General features: G+C 49.2%; 1 protein-coding gene across 1 annotated transcript in view; it reads right to left on the bottom strand.

The window, feature by feature from the left end:
* Positions 1–17,273: 17,273 nt before the first annotated feature.
* Positions 17,274–21,745, bottom strand: part of PADI2 (peptidyl arginine deiminase 2) — a 55,627-nt gene continuing 51,155 nt past the window's right edge. Inside the window, exons 15-16 of the mRNA XM_075538376.1 lie at positions 20,922–21,050; positions 17,274–18,764 (exon numbers count right to left, since the gene is read on the bottom strand). Coding sequence (XP_075394491.1) covers positions 18,531–18,764; positions 20,922–21,050 — 363 coding nt within the window. The 3' untranslated portion in view covers positions 17,274–18,530. The remainder of the gene's footprint in view (positions 18,765–20,921; positions 21,051–21,745) is intronic.

Below are 21,745 nucleotides of genomic sequence, written 5' to 3' on the forward strand. Positions count from 1 at the left end.
TAAAGTTCTAGAACTATTAAGATCTGAATCTCCTTCCAATATTTGAAATAACTTGGAAAGTTGTCCAATAGGAATGCCTAAATATGGGCGTAGCCAGCTTATATCCCCCAATAATTTTTGAAAACCATTAAGTGTATTTAAAGAATCCCAACGAATTTGTACTTTCTGAGGTATAATTTTTTGATTAACATTTTTTTTGGTCCCAAATCATTAAATGGGTATTCTTTTTGGATGTTCTCCTCAGCTATTTGTAAACCATAATCTCTTAAAATTGTTAGTGCAAATTCAAAAAGTTCTGTTAAAGTTTGAGGACTTGAATAAGCAAATAAAATACCTTCTATATAATGATACCATAAACTACTTGGAAATTTGTCTGGAATCATTGTAAAGGCTGGTGAACAAAAGCTTGACAAAAAGCAGGGCTGTTTAACATCCCTTGAGGCAAAACCTTCCACTGATAGCACAACACTGGTCCACTGTTATTAAGTCGGGACAGTAAATGCAAATTTGACACATCCTGAGGTAGTGATCATAAAAATACAATCTTTTAAATCTATTCTAATCAAATTCCAATCTTTAGGTATCATAACAGGAGATGGAACACTGGTTGTAAGGGACCTATGGGGGTTATAACCTTATTTATTTTTCACTGGTCCATCAACGTTCTCCACTTTCCTGATTTCTTTTTTTATTAAGAAGTCAGCTGAGTTCCAGGGGCAGTACTCGGCTCACTATGTCCTAGATCGAGTTGTTCCTGAACTAAAACTTGTAGCGCTTCCAGTTTTTCTCTTGGCAGAGGCCACTGGTCAACCCACACAGGTGTCTGCGTCTTCCACATTAAGGGTAAAGCAGAGCACACAGCAGTGACCATTATTCTAAATTTGCCTCTAGATCTGGAAAACCTAAACCCCTGCTGTCTTGTCCCTGGCAAGTTACAAACTGTGGGTGGTCCCTTTTTGGTTTAAAATCAGACCCCGTGTTTATCATCATTTGTATAGCCACAGGAGAAATGGTGGGAGTAAAAACAGAAGCCCCTCATTGTAATAAATCTCTGCCCCACAAAGTTAAGGGCATGTCAGTTCTGTCAGGTTGTGATTTCACCATCTGTCCTTCTGGACCGGAGCATTTTCGAACAGAAGTGCTTTGTCGAATGTTAGTCATCGTTCCAATCCCGGTACAAGGAGTGTCAGCAGAGTGAAAAGGCCACTCCTATGGCCAATCGTGAGATACAGGGACAGACACATCAGCACCTGTGTCCATGAGACCAGTCATTTGAATCCCATTTTCAAAACACACCACCACGTGAGGCCTCGTATCTCCAATAAATGTTTGCCAAAGCACATGTGCTCCAGTGCTGCCACATCCTCCCTTCTTCTCGACAGTAGCAGCCTTTCCTTTATGAGAAGGTAAGAGTAATAATTGAGCAATTCTTTCACCTTTTGAAAGCTGAATATGTTTAGAAGTGGACATCATTATAGAAATCTCTCCAATATCATCTGAATCAATCACTTGGTATGAACCAACAATGCTTGAGAACTTAGATGGGGATAAGTCCAAAAAGATTGAGAGGGATTTTAACACCTCCTTGAGAAAATTCTAATAATAATAATAATAATAAGCTCTCAAGCAGCACTTTCAGGAGTAGCATGTAATAGATCAGAGATTTTTAATTGTCCGTTTGCACATGCCCCATCCCTGAGCTTCCTGGAAACTGTAATCTCCTCGAATTGTTGCTGACAGGCCTCGAGGGCAGCCCCTGTTGAAGTGTCCTGAATTAGAAAATAAGGAGGCAAGGGACTGCCGCCTCTATGAGCCAATGAACTCCTTTGTGACACCGTCGGCAAACGCTGAGTGGAATGGGTCTGGAAGGAAAGTTCCCATCTTTCCCTGGCTTTTACAATTTTTTTTTGCTATGTCCCATCTTTCCACATCCGAAACAGTTAACTCCCCCCACCCCGCCCCACTATTTCCAGTGCGCAGAGCAGCAGCCAACAAATTGGCACTATATATTTTGCTGTACCAATATCCCTACAAGCCCTAACATAATCCTCTAAATGTTTCCCGCCAACCTGAAAAGGTTGCACGGCTTTTCCACAATCGGTGCTAGCATTCTCAAAGGTTAAGTTGTGCATAAGTACCTCTTGCAACTCAGGAGAAGTCACAGCGCGTTTTATTAGCAGTACAAAGACGGGATAAAAATTCAGGAAAAGATTCATTAGGTCCTTGGAAAATTTTAGTAAATATTTTTTATGTTCTTCTCTTTTCATCTAATTTTTGCCAAGCACATAAGCATAGATTATGAACTTGTTCAATAATATCACCCCCAGAGATGGCTTGCTGAGCAGTGGCATCCATCTGAGTTCTAATAACAGGGAAAAGAGCAGCCGTGGAGATGGGAGAGGGTAAAGCAGTCTCCTTTAGCTCACATAATAATTTCAGTCTCTCAGCTGGAATGTGAGGCATAGCCTTATGCTCTTTGGGGTATGTTGGAGGCTTTTCTTCAAAATAAGGGACTGTTGGTTCCACAACGGTCTTTCCAGAATCTAACTGAAGATGTTTGGCTATTTTATTTACTTGACAAACCAAATTCTTTAATTCCTCAGATATGGGAAATTTATCCTCCTCTTCAGAGGAAGAATCTGAGGAAAAAGAAGATTCAATTTCAGAACCATCATAAACTTGGTCATCTATGGGATTACTAGGTGGGTCCACACCGGCAGCTCCTGCAACATTTTCCAAGCAGGTTTTTCTCTTTCACTTTCAGAATCCGATTGAAATGGTTTTTAAAGCAATATTAACTAAAGACATTAATGCCCAAACATCAGGATCAATGGTTTCACCCCTTTGATGTGCCCTTCGCTAAGCACTAGTCACCTGCTCCCATACTTTGGCATTTAATTGATTCTTGTTTTCAGGGTAGTGAAACCAATAGCAATGCTTATGTACACAAACAAAACGTTTCTTAAAAGTCCAAGATGGGACTTCTACCCCAGTTGTCTTTAATATAACTTTCAAAACTTCAATATATTATTTCTTTGTAGATACAGAGTTTCCCATGTCTCTACTTTTGGCCAAGGGCAACTGCAGTATTCATTTAACTTACCACGCTTAGTTCCGAGAGTCCTTCAGATGTCCCTTCAGGTCCCTGTTGGAGGGAGCCAAATGCTGTAAATGAACAGAGACGTAGAGGAACGAGAAACACATGGAATGAATCTGTAAAAAAGCAGAAGGCTACAGCTTGATCAGGCATGTAGCAAGGAACTGAGCTGGGTCCTCTCTATTTATTCATCTTCGAGGATAGGACTACGTGAGTGGTTACATTTACTCAAATTGTTGTTAAGTCTAAAAAATGACTTTCTCAAAACTACATTGTCTGAGAAAACAAGTCTTCTGGTGCTATGAAGATATAATCTACAAAGCAAAGAACAAGGACCAAACAGACTCAGGAATCACACACACGCAAGGAACGTTTGCATTTCCTTGAGAATCAACATGATCCATTTGCAGAACATGCTGACCTGAATGTGAGTCATTAAAGTTTTGATTTGTGTCCAAGTTCTAGCCATATTCCAGCTACACCCTTCACCCACTCTTCTTTTGTCCATATCCCAGGGAGGTTATATGTAGATCCTTGTAATCGGTTCCCCCTTTCAGCTCCACCTTCCCGGCATCGCCACTCTCACCACGGGTCCTGAAGGGATCATCCGTCCTGGATTCCCTGTTTCCAGGTCCTATTTGTATCAGTGTACATCCTCTGATCTAGCCAGATTTGTAAGGTAGAATTGGGATCATGATAGTGGAGTGGGGGTAGGGGGAGGAAGCATTTAGGAACTAGAGGAGTTGTATGTTTCATCATTGCCACACCGCACCCTGCCTGACTGGCTGGTCTGTTCCCCACGTCTTGGGCCCCCAATCTGCACTCCGCCTCATTCACAATGTTTTGATTTTTGTTCTTTGATGCTTGATAACTGATCTCATGATCACACAGGATGGTGTGCTTCTTTCATGTGAGTTTTGTTGCTTCTGAGCTAGATGATCGCTTGTTTACCTTCAAGCCTTTAAGACACCAAATGCTATATCCTTTGATAGCCGAGCTCCATCAGCTTTCTTCACCACATTTGCTTATGCCCCCGCTTTGTCTTCAGCAATTGTGTAGGGAAGAGGAGCATCATAGAATTCCAGTTTAATAGAACAAAGTGTTCTTGTATTGAAGGAGTAGTTGAGTAGAGACTCAATGTCTATCGGCTACCTTAATACTAAACCTATAAATATAGTCACATAGATCTATTTCCCCATCCTCATATATAAATATATTTACGTATGTATGTGCCTTTATTTAGGCCTCTATAAATGCCCATTTGCCTTCTAGTTTTTAACTCTATTTCCTTTTACTTTCCTCTTGTCCCACTATCATGCTCAGCCTTCACTTGGGTTACAGTAATTCCTCTCTGTTACATTACCCTTGATCACACCCTACCAGGTCTCCTACACCCTCTTCACCACCAATTTGGATCAGTTGTTGTTCCCTTGTCCCTGGGTTTGTTAACACCACTTCCTTTCCCCCCAGCTCTCCCTCTCCGATGTCCCCCCGAAACCGTTAGTCCCATTGTTTTCTCCTTCACATTGTTCATCCAGACTATTTTGTTTAACAGACCTGCAGAGATAATAACATGCACAAAAACAAGACAGAGCAAAACAAAGCAAAAAAGAAAACAAAACATTAATAATAAGCCAATGACAAACAACAATGATAAACAACAACAACAACAACAACAACAAAGAAATGCCTGTAGTTAGTTCAAGGACTGTTTGTTGGCCTTTAGGAGTGTTTTCCAGCCGAGTCTGATGGGGTTTCAAGCCCTGGCCCCAAAGTCTATTTTTGGTATTCCCTGGGACTTCATTGCTCTGTTCCCCTCACTGTTCTATTGCACGCCCTTAGTGTTTTGCCTCAGTGTGGTGGGATCAGATTGGGTCCAAATCCCACAATGTGTCTCCAGTGTTGTCCCCGGTAGGGTTTTGGGTCAGTGGGATGTTGTGTCTCATAGTGGGGCCGGCCATGTGGTCTTCTTTTCTTTTTTCTTGAACTCTTGGGTATCAGCTCTCCTTTATCCCCTCCCTCTCCATTCTGTTATTCGTTCCCCTCGAGTGGGGTCATACAGCCATCATTGCTATCAGCTCTCCTTTCTCTCTCCTCCCCACTTCATGTACCCTTAGGGAATCATTACTCCCATTACTATTTCTGAAGGGTTATCTATCTTATCTTTCATGCATCGAATGCTCTTAATTATACAAATGAACATATGCAGGTCTAACAAGATTAATGAGGCAAAACAAGGACTAAAATAGTAAGGGGAGGGGAGCAGGGGCATGGGGCACTAACCCACCCAAGGGGAGGGTATTGTTAATATCTCCACAGGGAAAGTGGGACCAGACTTCAACCCAGTGCCGCAAGGTGTGAATGCAACATCCCGGCGTGGAGTAGGGAACCAGTGGAGAGGTCTGGGAGGCTGGCCTCAGCACCAAAAATTAAGTGGATTCCTGCCCCTCCCCCGAGAAGAATTTGTTTCAAAGGACGACATTGATTCTGCAGCTCCGAGAGATGGACATATCTGATCAGAGCACACGGGAGCAGATGAAGGGGGAGGAGGAGAGAGTGGAGCACAGCCTGGCCCACCAGGCCATGAGGATGATGTTCCTGATTAGAACAGCCAGTCCACAGATAGAACAACATGACTGGCCCCACTATGAGACATGATGACCCTCAGTGACCAAGGGCGCTACAGGGGACAGCACCGGAGACACAGTGTGCGAATTGCACCTGACCTGATCCCACCACACCGAGGCAAAGCACTGGGGGAGTGCAGCGGAACAGCAAGGGAATGGAGTGGCAAGGTCCCCAGGGAATGCTGAAAGTGGACTTTGGGGCCAGGGCGTGGTGCCCAACAGACTGGACTGGAAGGCACTCCAAAGGGCCAAAAACGATCCTTGAACTAACTACAAGCTTTTCTTTCTTGAAAAAAAAAATAGTAAGGGGAAGAAATATTAAATAACTAGAGGATAGTTATGTTTCATCAGTGCTATATTGTTCCCTAGGTTTATCATCCCTTCTGTGTGTCCCTTCTGTAAAGGACTGTCCAAGTATCTTACAGGTGGGTTTTGGGTTTCTACTCTGTCCACACTCCTTCGTGTCAATCTGATTGCTTGTTTTTGAACTTCTGGTACCTATTCCTGTCGACACTTCATGATCACACAGGCTGGTGTGCTTCTTCCATGTGGGCTTTATTACTTCCTTGCTAGATGGCCGCTTGTTTGACTTCAAGCCTTCATGACCCCAGACACTATATCTTTTAATAGCCGGGCACCATCAGCTTTCTGCTCCACATTTGCTTAGGCACCCGTTTTGTCTTCAGCAATTGTGTCAGGGAGATGAGTATCCTACAATGCCACATTATTAGAACAAACTGCTTTTGTATTGAGGTAAGATTTAAGTAGAGACCCAAAGTCATCTTCTTCCATATACCCACAGACAAATGCACCTATCTGTATATTTATATATTCACATATGTATCTATATTTATAAATACATATATGTATAATTTTTACTTTCTTATTTCCTCTTATTCTTTTTTCTTTCCTCCTGACCCGCTATCATGTTTAACCATTGTTCTCTTCTCAGTGATTCCTCTTGGATACATTTCAATTGATCAGACACAACCAGGAAAGCCACACCCTCCTTACAGGCAATTTTAGAACCCTTGCTAGTCCCCAGTCCCTGTCATTGGCTCACTGCACACCTCCCCCACATAATTTTACAACTGAACCGTTAGTCCCTTTGCTATTTCTGTGGGACTGCTTATCTTGCCTATCTTATATAGATAGACACTGAGAGAGAGAGAGAGAAATACCTATATACTCAAGTACAAGCCAACCTGAATATCAGCTGAGGCACCTAATTTTACCACAGAAACTGCATAAAAATGTGCTAAAAACTTGGCTTATACATGAATGTACACAGTAATAAATTAATACCACACAAATAGTTCAAGCCTGACTGTCGTCCTGATGCTGAGTAGATGGGCATCTCTGTCCATAACCCACCCCTCCACCCCCTTTCTCTCAGGGCTCCTCACCCAGGAACTCACCTAGCCAGCAGCACGTATGCCTCTTTAGTGCTTGGCATTTGTGACCAAGAGCGCGGCTCCTACAGGTCCCATTGATTGCTCTTCCTTCCATCAGGGATGGAACACCCCCCACCCCCAACACTTTACACCTTTAGGCTTTCAGCGGGGCCTCTTGTGAGTACCCCCAACCAGTTCAGATGAGGTGCCAAGCGCTGCGCCCCCCACCCGAGTCTGAAGTCTCCAATCGGGATTCCTCAGGGACTTCGAGGCTTTGTTGCCCTTGCTGGTCTGTTGTGCTCCCCTCTTGGTCGGCCCCCATGTGGGCAGGTCAGACTGGCCATGGTCCCCAAACTGTATCTTTAGTGCTGTCATCTAGGGAGGGGACGTCATGTCTCAAACTGGGGCCGGCCCTGCAGTCCTCTCTGTGAACGGGCTGCTCTGAGCAGGCACGTCGCCCACAAGGCACCAGAATGAGGTCTACCTTCTCTGCCTTTCCTGTGGAGACATAGACAATACCCTCCCCTTGGGTGGATTAGTGCCCTGGTTGCCCATTGCTGTATTTTTTCTTCCCCCACCCTCCTGTGGGCCTTAAAAGTATGTGAGGGGTGGGGTGGGGTTGGGGGAAGATGTCTTTCCACACAGGTACTACCTGCATCTTTTAAATTTATTTTTTGATGATGTATGCATCATTGGGTTTGGTCTGGCTCTTGCCAGAGTATCTGGTCCTCAGCCCAGGAACTGTGAGAATTGTGCATTTTCCTTGTGCCCGTTCTGCTGGTTGAACTTATCTCAGTGGCTTCGTGTTGTACTTGTCCTTTTGTGTTGGTTAACTTCCCTCACTCAGCAGGAGATCCTCCAACTCTTCCAATGTCTCATCTTTTCATCATTGTTTTTTCAGGGATGCATAGTACTCCATTGTGTGTATATACCATTCATCTGTTGATGGACATTTAGGCTGGTTCCAGGTCTTTGGGATTGTGGATCGTGCAGCGATGATCATTGGGGCACAGATATCTGGTTGTGGTCTGTTTCTTATTTCTTCTGGGTATATGCCCATTAGTGGAATTGCTGGGTTGTACGGTAACTTGATTTCCATCTGTTTTAGGTATCTCCAAATCGCTTTCCACAGTGACTGTACGTATCTACAAGACCACCGGCAGTGAGTGGGGAATGATTTTGATGTCGCAGGACCGGGCAGTGTTTCCTTCTGCTGCACAGGGTCACTGTGAGTGGGGTCTCCATGATGGCCCCCAACACCAACAATAAGGTCAATTCTTAAAAATGTTCTTCATCTCAGCTGACTTGCAATAAGGGGATACCTATTACTGTCTCATGTCTCACATATAAGCTAGGTCATGTGTCTACAGTGACATCGCTAAAGCTTCAGTGTCGCTCCATTGTTCAAACCCGTGTTTCCAGTGTGACTTCAGTCTATCTCTCAGGCAAGCTTAACGGTCACCATTTCCCCAAAACGCCCTGTGCTTTGCGTCTCATCTTGGTAGTTCTGCATTTCTGCCCAATCATTCCTTACGACGTTCTTTCACTAGTTACTCATCGTAGCCAAAATGAACTCTAGACTCGTGTGGTCCCTCCCTCAGCTGGAGAGAATGATCGTGTGTGTGTGTCAGAGAGAGAGAGAGAGAGAGAGAGAGAGAGAGAGAGAGAGAGAGAGAGAGAGAGAGAGAGAGAGAGAGAAATTCCATCGCTTTCGACACTTTATAGAGCTCTGGGTGGTGTAGTGGGCTACAAAGTAGGCTAACTGCAAGGTCAGGATTTCTAATCCACCAGCAGCTCTGTGGGTGAAAGAGGAGGCGTTCTGTTCTTTGTTAAGATTTAGAGCCTCAGGAACTCTAGGGAGCAGTCTACCCTGCCCTATAGAGTCATGATGAGTCAGAATCAACTTAACAGCAGTGGATTTGGTTGTGTTTTTTTGGGGGGGTGGAATTTTTATAAGGGATTTTGTTTTGCTTCGATCTGTAATCAATGCTTGTGGAAGCACAGTCCAGAGATCAAAAAACACACCGAATTGGCTATCTATACTGCACAAGTGTTGAAAAGCAGCCACTGCATTTTCTGTTGTTTCATGCGCCCGCGAAGGTTGGACATTGAATCAGGAAGACCGAAGATGACTCGGTGCATTTGAATGGTGGTGCTGGGGAAGAATCTTGAGAGTACCACGGACAGCCAAAAGGACCACAAGTGTGTCTGGGAAGAAGTCTGACCAGAGTGCTCCTTGTCTCTAAGGAACAGGACACCCAGCACGCTAAGAGATGACTGGTGAGAGGGTGCCACTCGTGCAGCAACTCGTGCCTGGTTGACCTTGAGTTAGAAAGTTAGTTCCAAGATGAGGGTACTGGTGCCCTAGGGCTGCAGCGACAAATCACCCAGTCACGGTGTCTTCAAACAACAGACAGGCATGCTCTCACAGCTCTGGAGGTTAGGCGCTCAAAATCAAGTTGCCACCAGGGTTGGCCAAGGAAGAACCCTTGCCATGCCTCGACCCGCTTCTGGTGGCTTCCGGTCACCTGTGGGCTCCTTGACAGGTAGCCGCATCAGTCCACTTGGTGTGGCTCTCTTCACAGAGCCTTCTTTCCAGGTCTCTGGGCCTCCCAGCTGCATCGTCTTTCCCTCATGAAGGGCCTCAGGGATTGCACGGAGGGGCCAATCTCAATCTAGAATGCTCTCATCTCTGGGACCTACCTAATTATATCTCAAACCAAGCCAAACTCACTGCCATCAAGTCAATTCCAACTCATAGCGACGCTTGAGGAAAGAGTTGACTTGTGCTTGTGGGTTTCCAAGGCTATAAGTCCTTAAAAAAAAAGTTGGAGCATTCCACACAGATTCAATAGATTAGCTATTGGAGTTTAGAGGCCAATGGATATCTTTAAGAGTCCCAAACAGTCAAGACAATCTCTGTTGTGAGCGAAGTCTATTTGAATTAGCAGCTCTGAAGTATCAAACTATTATTTGCCTAAATTAAAACATACATAATGGGAACGTGTTTCCCCCCCTTTCAAAACCACTGTATTGGGAGTTAATACAGAGAATATATCGTCCCATGGCTCAGTCACATCAAGCGGTGCTGTACAGTTGCTGCCACCATCAGTTTCAACACATTCTCTCCTTGACATCAGCTCCCTTTTAGCGCCCTCCCCCACTTGCCCCCCAGAACCCTCATTCTACTTCTTGTCCCTATCGGTTCACCCATCCAGGGTTTCATAAACCGAACAACAGGAAACCACGCAACAAAAATTCAAGAGGGTCACCCCCATGACCAAATGCAGCTCATGTAAACTCCAATACGAACACAACAAAACAAAATACTGAAAAACACAGAAAATGTTGAAAACCAGGCTCAATGTGCCTCAGAGGGGGCGATCAACTGATCAGGTTTTAAGCATTCGAGTTTGGTTTATCATTTTGGTCTCCTATAGTCGTCTCTCCAGTGCACTCTGGCAAGGGGCTCTCAGTCTGTGCCAGATGCAGAAATCCGGTGTGTGTGCGGGTGGTGAATCTGAACCTCTGGACTGGTAGTGTTATCCATTACTCCACTCGGGCTCCGAAGATGTTTACAAAGGCTGTATTTCCAAATCAGGTCATATTCACAGGTACCTGGAGCGGGGGCTAGGGTGAGGGTCAAGAGCAGGCAGGCTCCGAGTCAGGTGCCTGGGTTTGAATCCCGGTCTGCTACTTCCTGCTGTGACTTTGAACAGTACCCCGCCCCACCCCCCTCAGTCTGTGCATATAGAGTGGTGATTATCAGGTGGGTGCATTAGGTGGAGCTCTAGCAAGCTGCCTCTCTTTGGCCATGTCCTTGAACAATGCCGTGCACGGAGTTCAGCGTGGCAGCCGCCTGACCAGTCATCAGCACTGTTTGTCTTCGTTTCCTGGTGTCTCTTCAGCAGGAATGTCCTGTTAGAGCCAGTCATGGCTTTAATGAGCAGAGATTGATTTCCCCACAGCTTAGGCTGCTACAGTGCTGAGTTCAGGGCACTGGCCCGGAGGGGGGGGGGAGGAGTCTGTCCATCTGGGCAGGGGGTAACTGTTCCCAGCTTCCTCTTCCTCACCCCTCAGCCCCCTCCACGTGGCACCCAGCTTGCCCTCGGTTCCTGCTTCCTCACACGGGTGCCTCATCTCAAACGCGGTTGGTGGGAGGCTTGCCCTGCACTGATGTGGTTTCCTAACAATGGCCAGTGTGCCCGCTGGGGTGGCACCCAAAGGTATTGGGATTTCTTGGGAGGCCCACGTTTCACTACCTCAGCCTCGTCATTCCAGATGGGATGTGAGCCAGCCCCGTGCATACCCAGAGGCCCATGGAAGTGGGGTTTCCCAAACAAAAGAGCAGCTGGCAGTGGATTCTGCCTCCCAAGCAGGGTCCATCCAGAGGCCCATTCAACCCACGGCTCTATTATTCCCTCGCATCTGGCTGGGTGGACTTTTCTGCTCGCAGACATTTAATTCCTTCATTCAAATCCTATTTGTTGAAGGTCTGTTACACGCCAGCAACTGCCAGCAGAGGGGAAACCAGGGGAAACCGCTGCTTTTAGAAGCTGAAAAACGGTTCAGATGCGTGTAGGTAGGGTCTTGGAATGCCGGTCAGAGACTGTCCCTCAGAGAACCACCTTGGGGTGTGACCTTCACTGGAATAGAGCGGACCTGAGTTTGTGGACAGAGGGCAGGGCAGCCGTGGCTCAGTGGTAGATGCTTCCCCTTCCATGCTGGAGACCTGAGTTCAATTCTCTGCCAATGGATCACATGCCCAGCCACCACCTGGCTGTCCCTCGGGGCTTGGGGACTGTTGCCTTGCGGAACAGGTTTCAGAGTGTCTTCCAGACTTGGAAGAAGGGCTGAAACCAAGTTCATCACAGCGCTGTTTACAACAGCCAGAAGATGGGAGCAACCTCTCGGGAGCGGAGTGGACAGGGAGACTCGGAGCATACCCACAGCGGAATACTGTGCATTACTAAGGAACACCGATGAAGCCACAGAGACAAGGATGGAACTGGAGAACAGTACGCCGAGTTAAACTTGCCAATCACAAAAGGCCAAATGTGATATCAGACCCTGGTGTGTGTATGTGTGTGTGTGTGTGCATTTAAAGGCTTCCATACCAAAGGGAACAGGCTTGGGAATTTGTGGAAAGGGGGAGGGCAAGGGAAGGAGGATGGAGCAGTGGGCTGACGGGTGTTGACTTGGGTGAAGTGGAAGATGGGGACCCCTAGGAGGGGGAAGGGAAATCAAGGAGCAGGGGTAGGGGTGGGGTAAGCTGACGGAGAGTTTGATTCGTAGTTCAGTTTAGTTAATTGCTTAGTTAGGTGCCTCGAGTTGGTGCTGACTCCTAGTGACCTTGCGGACTCTAGAAAGGTCGCTGCCCTGTCCTGCTCTATCCGCACAACTGTTGGTATGTGTGAGCCCATTGTGGAAGCCCCTGTGCCCATCCATCACCCTCTTTTCTCTGTCCCTCTGCTGCAGGATTCCTGCTTTAGACTGTGGAATACAAAGTCAAGTCTGCAATGTAGATGCCACTTAAATGACAATGAGAGAGAGAGAGAGAGAGAGAGAGAGAGAGAGAGAGAGAGAGAGAGAGAGAGAGAGAGAGAGAGAGAGAGAGAGGAAGAAGAAGAAGGAGAAGAAGAGACATAGAGAAAAACCTAGTGATTTATTTCCAAAAGCCAGCCAATGAGGACCCTGTGGATCTAAACCCTCCGTCTCATCATGCAGGGGGTCACTGAGTTGAAGAGCAACTTGACCGCAGTAAACAACAACAGCTCAAGGCAGGTGGGCAGGCTTGAGGCAGGCCTGCTCTGGGAAAGCCAGTTTACTGAGAGACTAGTCAGAGAGGATTTTGCTTTTTTCAAGACCAAGGCTGAGCTGGCTGGGGGTGGGAGGTAGAGGAATGTGAGGGGAGATGGGGGGTGGGTGGGCAAATCACAGGTGGAAAAATTCATTTCTCACGTTGGCCAATGTTGAGACTAGGCGCCTGCCCATGTACTTTCCTAGTTGTTCAACTGGAAAAGGGGACTATTTGTGTCACGCAACCGACTTCAGCTCACATCACCACACCCTCCCCAGGTGGGTCTCACAGGACTCAGGTGGGAATCCTGGACCGGTCTTGCTGGGGAGGCAGAATGCATCGCTGGCTGCTCTTAGGTTTGCGGGGCAAACCCCACTTTCACGGGCTTCTGAGTTTGCAAAGGTCTGGCTTAGATCCCGTCTCAAATGAAGAGGCTGGGATAGTGGAATGTGGATTGTCCCTCCTGTCCCCTGGGGGGTGCTCATCAACATTTTATGTGTAAAACAAGTGTGTCTTGTGGCACGTCAGGGTGAGGAATTTATGCTTTCCTTTGGCACCGGGTCCAGGAGAGCGCTTCCCATCTTGACAGCGGGCGGAGCGGGCCTGACCAAAGACACTCCCTTAGTGCAGAGAGCAGCCAACCCTGTCAGCACGGCAGGAAGGCCTTCTGGAAGGACAACACTCTGTCCCCAGAAACCGGGAGAGGTGTGTCCAGTGCATATTTGTCCTTTCAGTATTCTCACGAACGTTGGCCAACCACTGTAGTCAGACTAACCAAACTCCGAGGACTGGAGAGAAGTGCCTGGTTCTATGACTGGGGCAAATCCTGGCAGAGTAGGTTCTAGAACTGTGCTTTCCAATACAAAGAGCTACTGAGCAGCCAGTACGTCAGACTCATTAGCGAAAAGAATGAAAGCCGTCTCAGGAACACAACGTTTTGACGCCATGTTGAAATTATAATATGTATTGGGTTGAGTTAGAATCCACTCGACGACAGTCAGGCTTCTTTTTGCTGATTGGGTGAAACAGAAATATCACGACCGTCCTATGATGTAGGTGCGCGTGCTCCGAGAAGGAGCCCTGGCAGAGTGGTGTTTGCAGGGCTGGGCTAGCAATGTCTGAAGGAGCCAGCTTCTTGGCAGGAGGCGGAGGGCAGCGCATGTTCTGAGACTGCAGCCCGGGCACCAGCGGGGCTGCGCTCCTCTCCTGTAAGGTTGCTGTGGCCCAGAGTCCCCTCGGCGGCCAGGGGGTCCCCTAACTTTCTGTCTGTGTGTCAAAGTTATTTCTGTTGGCATCGTCTCCTGGAGAGCATTTGGGGTCCTCCTTTTTGACGGAAGCCTTTCTTATCTTTCGGATCCCACACCCATGATCTTTCCACAGCAGGGCACTGCCTCGATGAGAAAGCGAGATAAAATAGATCAACTTGCTCCTGAGATCTTTCTTAAATAATGCATACGACTACCGTCCACAGAGGGGTGTGTGTGTGTACGTGTGTGTTTAGTATTGGTGGGAACAAAAATAAATTAATTTTAAAAGGAAGGGGAAAAAAGAGAGCGAATTCTCAAGAAAAATATGTGGAGAGAAGCAGACTCAACTGCTTACAGTCTCCGAGTGTCTGAACCGTAACTAGACTTTCTGGTTTAGTTAAAAAAAAATGAATTTCACCATAAAAAAATAAACATTAAAAACACGGTTACTATAAAACTTGAAATGACTTTTGTGGCTCACATTTTATTTCTGCAGGAAGGTTCTATTCCGGAAGTCTCAGGGGGCCCCATCGCCGCCACCCTGAGGTGCTTGATTTCAAAGCACCCCCAGCACCTCACGGGAGCCTCAGAAACATGTGGCGCAGGAAAGTCCATGAACACTGGCCTTGCTGTGGCTTGGAGCACACTCATGAGTGCTATTCCCCCTCCCTCCCCCCCCCCACAGACTTGTCCATTGTTTGGCTGAATGGAGTCACAGGGGCGAGTCCATTCCAGAGCTGAAGGGTGACCAAGGACTATAATCGCAGGGGTCGATCTAGTCTCTATCTGACCAGCAAACCTCATCTCTTTCATGATTTTGTTTTGTTCCCTATTTTTTCCCTCCCACTCTATTCAGGATGCCGTTCACAGCAGTTCCGGCGTGGGGGTGGGGGGGGGAGGAGCCGGGCACCATCTAGTCCTTCCAGTCTCTGTTTTGGAGACTGCTGTTTGCGTGGGAATGGGTTAGACTCATGGACTCATTGTTTCCAGGTACCTTCTGTTTTCACCACTCTTCATTCCTCTGGACAGGGAGAGACCTTGGGTGTCTGCTTATGAGCTTTGAAGACCCGTCTCTACTCACCAAAGGAGGATGTAGGCCTTGCGGACTATTAAGCTGTTTGACTGTGGTGTCCCCTGCATTGATGGCCCTGAGACCCCAAACCCAGTGATTGCCTCCCTCAAGGTGTTTGGTTCTATTTAGGAAGTTTCCGTAACGGTGTGTCATGTGCTCCATCACACCCAAGGACATATTTGCAGCAAAGGTGAGTACCCGGTCCAACACACACTGTCAACCCTATAGACACGCATATTTTCCGTTACACTCTCAGCCCTGCTCCCAGACCCACTCAGCCTGCATGTCTATCCACATATCTGTTCATGTTGTTCTTGAGAGTGTAGGTGCTGCCCAGTTAGTGCTGACTCATAGTGACCCTATGGACAGTACAACACACCACTGTCCAGTCCTGTGCCACAACTGGTATCCTCCAGCCCATCGCTGCAGCACTGCGTCAATCCATCCTGCAAAGGATCTGCCTCCGTTTCGATAACCAAGCCTGACATCCTCTCCTGAGGACTGGCTGCAGGCGGTCGGTCGTCAACGCAGGGCTGTGTGCCCCAGGATCTCCATTTGCCCCGGGGGCCCTTTCTTAACAAATCAATTGCTCCAGAGCCCTCATCTCAGGGGCTGCTTTGTGGAGAACTCCATTAGAGAAACACAGGCTGTACAGTGGCTTTGACCTTGGCTGAGAGTCATGTGATAAAACCAAACCCCCAAATGAAACCAGTGGAGTCCCTTCCGATCCCATGCGCTGCAGATAAGCTGCTCCGAGGGGCTCCCATTGGCTGCCGCCTCTCGGAAGTCGCTCTCCAGGTTTTCTACCCAAGGCAGATGGTTGGGATCCAGCCACCACTCTTTCCATTGGTAGCTATCTACAGGTCCCCCTGTGCCACGCAGGGCCACGCAATGCATTTATGTGACGTGCGTGTGCATGGGGATCTGAAACATTGGAGATTGCTTTGCCGAGAGCCCTGAGACCGAGTCTAGAACAGGAGGGGCTGTGGAAGAGACCCCGGGGTGAGCGTGGTCCGCACCACACTCGTGTCCACGAAGCAGCAAAGAACTTCACACCGACAAGCTGCCTGCTTCCCCTTCGGCTGTTTACTTTATTGCTGTTTAACCAGAGACTTTCTCAAACAGGTTTCGACTTCCCTCATGGGCTCTTTCCAGAAACTTGTAACCGCCCCTGCTTCTTGCCATCTTCACCACCCCCCTGCCCTCTTACATCAAATATTTCAAAACAGAGATCGAAACAGGAACTTGGCTGCGTGGTGCAACACAGAAGTGTGCGCTCAAGCCTCCGTTTATAGTAAGTGGGGGTGGGGCAGAGCGGTGATTCCGAGGGGAAGGGTCACACTGAGGGTCGAGGGTCATCACACTGGGTGGGCTCTTGAGCTAGAAGCAGGCGTCTGAGACCCTGGGGCTTCAGAAACACCAGAAAATTAGTGGCTTATTAATAAGGCCAGGAGAGCTTTAAAAAAATCTCGAGACACACGGGTTCTACACTCGTTTCCCTTTAAGGTAACTGAAAACAAACACACCCACACGGGCCAAAGTCACACACACAACAAACTCAATCTCCAGGTCCCCCTGACAGCCGACCGTTGCGGTGTACAGGGACCCTGGACAGAGGAGAGGGCGGCTGCCCCCTGGGGTTTCCAAGGCGGTCCTTCCCACAGGAGCAGCTTCCCAGGTGGTTCCCACCTCCCACCTCGCAGCTGAGGGCAGGCTCTCTGTGCCACCTGGCTCCCTGTACCCCAGAGGCACACCGGTCAATAGGCACCTGGGGCTGGGGAGAGCTGGGAGTCTGGGCCCAAAGGAAGGGCCACGAACCCCACAGCGAGGACACAGCTTTTGAGAGCTTTGGGGGTCTGACCTGTCAGTTGGTACTGACCCAGAAGGGTCACTTTGGGCCCTGGGCATCTTCTGAACAGAGTGGCTGGCATTTCTAATGCGAACACGCCACAGACGTCGCAAATGCTGGCCGCTGGAGCATGGGGTTGCCCACGAGGAAGCAGGCAGGTCAAGGGGGGGGGCAGGGGCGGGACCTGGCCGCTCACACTGCATCCCCAGAACCCCGCATGTGCCTGACACTTTGTGGGCATGCACCGAGTATCTGTTGAATGACCGAATGACCGAATGCACAATGCATAGCTTCCATCTTTCCCAAATACACATTGAGAACTTCCTCACTGGCAGCCAATTGGCTCTTTTGTAACCTTTGAAGTGGGATTACGACTCAAGTATGCTCCTGACATCTACTGGCCCTAAGGGGACCTTTTAAAAGTTGACAGTCTTTACAGTTGGGGGTCAGGACACTGACGGGGCTATGTCTCAATCAGGAGGTCTTCCACAAATGTGCTGGTGAATTTCCATGAGCGAACTCATCCCTAAGGCCAGCAGCCAGAATAGACTGTTCAGGCCGGAGGGCCTCGGCCAGGGTCCTTGTGTGTTGGGTCTGGTACCTGGAAGAAGGGCACCCCATCTTCTATGCCCTGCCTAGGGAGGCCTGAGCCTGGCAGGCCGTGCAGATGGCCCTGGCTGACCCCAGGACATGCTTAAGCACTAAACTCTTGGGCCGCAAGGGTGCTGGTCTGGAGAGAGCCTGTGTCCACGAGAAAGACGGGGCATAAAGCTGCATCTTTCGGATGGAGAAGGCTGGCTCTGATAATGTCTGCTTTTAGGCAACATTCTAAGTGAAGTTATTGGACCCTCAGGGAGTGGGGAGGGTTAGCCTACCGTGTCTGTACTACAGAGAGAAGACCCGGGGAGGTGGGGCTGGAGAGAGGCTGCTAAGGAATGAATAACTGGGGCAGCCACCTGGAAACCCGGAGGGAGGTGACTTTGAAATGATGATGGTGATATTTGAAATGATGACGGCAGCTCAAGGGACGTCTGGGGTCCCAGGTGCTCTACCTTGAACTTCAGGGATGGAAGAAGCGGCAAGCACAGACTTCCTGCCCGTCTCCCCTTATTCAGTTTTGGACCAGGCACTAAGGATTCTTGGGTGGGATGGGGGTTGGATGGGGTCCATGATTTTGTATTTTTCTTTTCCTCTCAGGGTGGTGCAGACACTGGCCAGCTGCCCAGTTCCTTTCAGGAAGGACAGAGATGTGGCTCACCGTGGGGGGTGGGCATCCGTGGCTGGTAAGGCCCTGTAGCCCCCAATCCCACTTTCCTTCCTGAAAGTCTTCCAGGTCTTCCCCCTGGGGCAGTCCAGCCCCTGCTGGGCTGGCGGAGGCTCTGGGGAGGGGCAGGAGGGGTCTGGAGGGTGTGGGGAGGAGGAGAGCACCCACGGCCCCTGCAGGTCAGGGCACCGAGTGCCACCACTTGAAGGTGAAGGGCTTCCGGCGGACGTTGGTGCCGCAGTGGACCTCCCCCAGAAACTTGTGGTAGGCGGAAATGTCGTCGATGAAGGTGCAGCAGAAGCCCAGTGGCTCCAGCAGGCCGCGGATGTGCGTCTCCAGGCAGCACACGTCCTCCACCTGCGGGCCAAACGGCTTGGGGATGCCCAGGTCCTTGTGGAGCACGATCATGTTCACCTGTGACAGTGGGGGCGGGAGGGGGTGGCGTCGACAGTGGAGTGAGCACTACTGCTCCCCTGGAACTTCTCCAGGTCCACCGAACTCTCCCAACAACCCCCCACCCCCCGTCCCGCTCTACAAGCGAACAGAGGTGCAGAGCGGGTAGCTAATGCAAATGGCGGCAATCTGTCTCTGAGTAGATGTGTACATGCAAAGGCATGTACAGGTACCCACACACGGCCACGTGTGGCCAGTACATGTGCCTCTAGAGCAGTGGTTCTCAACCTGTGGGTCGCGACCCCTTTGGGGGTACAAATGATCCTTTTACAGGGGTCGTCCGATTCATCACAGTAGCAAAAGGACAGTGATGAAGTAGCAACGAAAATAATTTTAAGGTTGGGGGGATCACCATACATGAGGAATGAGGAAGGTTGAGCACCGCTGCTCTAGAGGCAGGCATGTGTGTGTTTGTACGTGTGTGTGCACGTGTGCCCATCTGTAGCTGACTGTGCATCTGCTGCCGTTCGTGGTCACCATCCACTTGGCTCCAGGGACACAAACAGAACAAAATGTGCCACCACCGTCGCCAGCTGGTCTGTCATCCTGGGGTGGCTTGCATGCTGCTGAGATACTGGCAGCCAGGCCACCGGGACTTTGCAGACCAGCCGGGCCACCCCCAGTTGACAGCTTCCGAAGCGCTTCTGCATGAAGACAGATGGGGAAGGAGGGCCTGGCGATCTACTTCTAAAAACTCACCCCCAAAACGAAAACCAAACCAAGCAAGCAGTCACTCACATTCCCTGCCATCAAGTTGATGGCAACTCCTGGTGCCCCTATAGGCCAGGGTAGAACTGTGCCCGTGTGGGTGTCTGAGGCGGTCAGTCTCCATGGGAGCAGAAAGCCTCATCTCTCTCCCACGGGCTGGCCGGTGGGTTCCGCATGCTGGCCTTGTGATGGGCATCTCGCTGCATGACCCCTGTGCAGAGGTCCCCACCTCTGCCAAATGCTTCAATGAAAACTTTGTGGATATGTATATGCAAATATGTGTGTGTGTATCTGACTACAGATGAAGGGGCTTTCTCTATTTTTTTTGGTGGAAAATTCCAGCATTTTTTAATTCCATTTCTTGGACAAAGCCTCCTCACAGGGGCCCGTCTGTGTGCAGGCATTGCCACCGCGCTGCCACCGCGGGCTCAGATGTCATGGGGGTGAGGGTGGCCCAGCACCGGGCCGGGGCTCCTTCTGTTCTACAGAGCATTGCCACGAGCTGGAGGCGACTGCACGGCCCTTTGTAAATACCTTGGGGTACAGGTGCGAGCATGTGTGTCTATCCCTACCTTCGTATGTGGTTGGCGTATCTTTGTGTATGCCTCATTCTAAGCTCTTTCTGGAGCATGGAGGACTCGCCTGTCTCTGTGGGATACTGGCACCAAGGGAAATAATACTGGGACTTAGTCCCTGACTGGTACGGAGGGAATCTGGAAGACTAGTATTCCATGGCAGGAAGACCGCCACTCTGGTAGTTGGAGACAGAATCCAAGTTCATGTTCCCGCGGTAGTCTATCATTTCCACAGTTTCTCCCTTAAAGCTGTGCTGCCTTAAAGTGAGCACATGGTTGATTCATTTTCCCTATAGAAGCAGACATTCCTATTTGGCTCTATTTTCTTCCCGCTGCGGTACCCAATCTCTCTCTCCCTCTACGTGGACCACCAAGCGGGGCTGAGGTGAGCATGCTACTATGAATCATGTCTGACTCCATTTATTTCAATACATCTCTTCTATCTCTCATGCTCTCTATGACTTTACTATGATCTTTACTTATTATCGCTGTACAATTGAGCCTACCGGACCCATACTGATGTGTCAGGGGCTGGCTTCCCCTGACAGGGGCTGGCTTCCCCTGACAGGTCTCTGTGAGAACTGGAATCCCGCCTGTGCAGAAAAGGCTGTTTAGCTTGAGCAAATCTCTCTCCTCTCTGTGAAGTGAAAGGACGCCCCAGTCCCCCAGTGAGAAGTGCGGTCAGTCTCTCACCCCCTGGAGGGGCCAGAGAACCTGAGAGGGTAAGTGCTTGGAGTGGGACAAGGCCATACCACAGCTCAGCCAAGCCTGGGCCCCCTCAGCCAAGGGCCCCTTCTGGATCCAGGCACCCCTGTTTGGTCTGGGGTGAGCTCACCATGTTGGGGAAGTAGGCTCTGGCCTGGCGGTTCTCGTCCATCTTGAATAGCGCGGGCAGGTCAATGATGTCCTGTTCTGTCAGGCCCAGCTCATTCTTGAGGATGTCTCGGTTCCAGTCCAGGCAGCGCTGGGCAGGGAGACGGAGGGAGCACAGGCGGGTGAGCGGCCAGCCTCAGATCTAACTGATGCTGAGACGTAACCACTGAGGGGGCAGTCTTAACACATTTAACTTTCCGATAGCCAGAGCCCGGAAGTGCAGAGAAGTGGAGCTGAAGCTCTGATGACCTGCGCTTCACTGAAGCCCACCCCACTGCTGGACTTGGCCTTGATACGAGTCAGTCGTGTCTGTTTGTCTAAACTGCTCTCTGTGAACCGAGGTGGTCCTTGCATCCAGTTCTCCCACCTCCCTGCACCGTAGAAGCCTGTTATTAGCTTGGACTGACTCTGCCCTCGCCTCGAAGTCAAAGGTGGTAAGGGGACTCTCACCCTTATCTCTTTGCTCTGGTGATTGATTCAGGGATGGACATGGATGCACGATTTAGCCAGTTAGTATGTGAAAATTCCCCTGGTCACAGGGATTGAAAGCAAGGCTTGCGTGCAAGTGAGCAACTACTTTCTACTTGTGGAGTGTTTGCTGGGTGAATGTGAACCTTTGAACTGTCCCAGCCATGTGCCTACCATGAGGGCACCTGCAGAGTCCAAGAAGTGCAGCTAAATGGCACTGGACCCCTGATCAACCTGTGCCTGAATGCCACACCACTGCTGGGCTTTCCACTTACAGGAGCCAATGATGCCTCCTCTATTTGTTTAAAATAGTTTGAG

This window comes from Tenrec ecaudatus, chromosome 1, assembly GCF_050624435.1.
Source record: "Tenrec ecaudatus isolate mTenEca1 chromosome 1, mTenEca1.hap1, whole genome shotgun sequence".
Classification (NCBI taxonomy): Eukaryota; Metazoa; Chordata; class Mammalia; order Afrosoricida; family Tenrecidae; genus Tenrec; species Tenrec ecaudatus.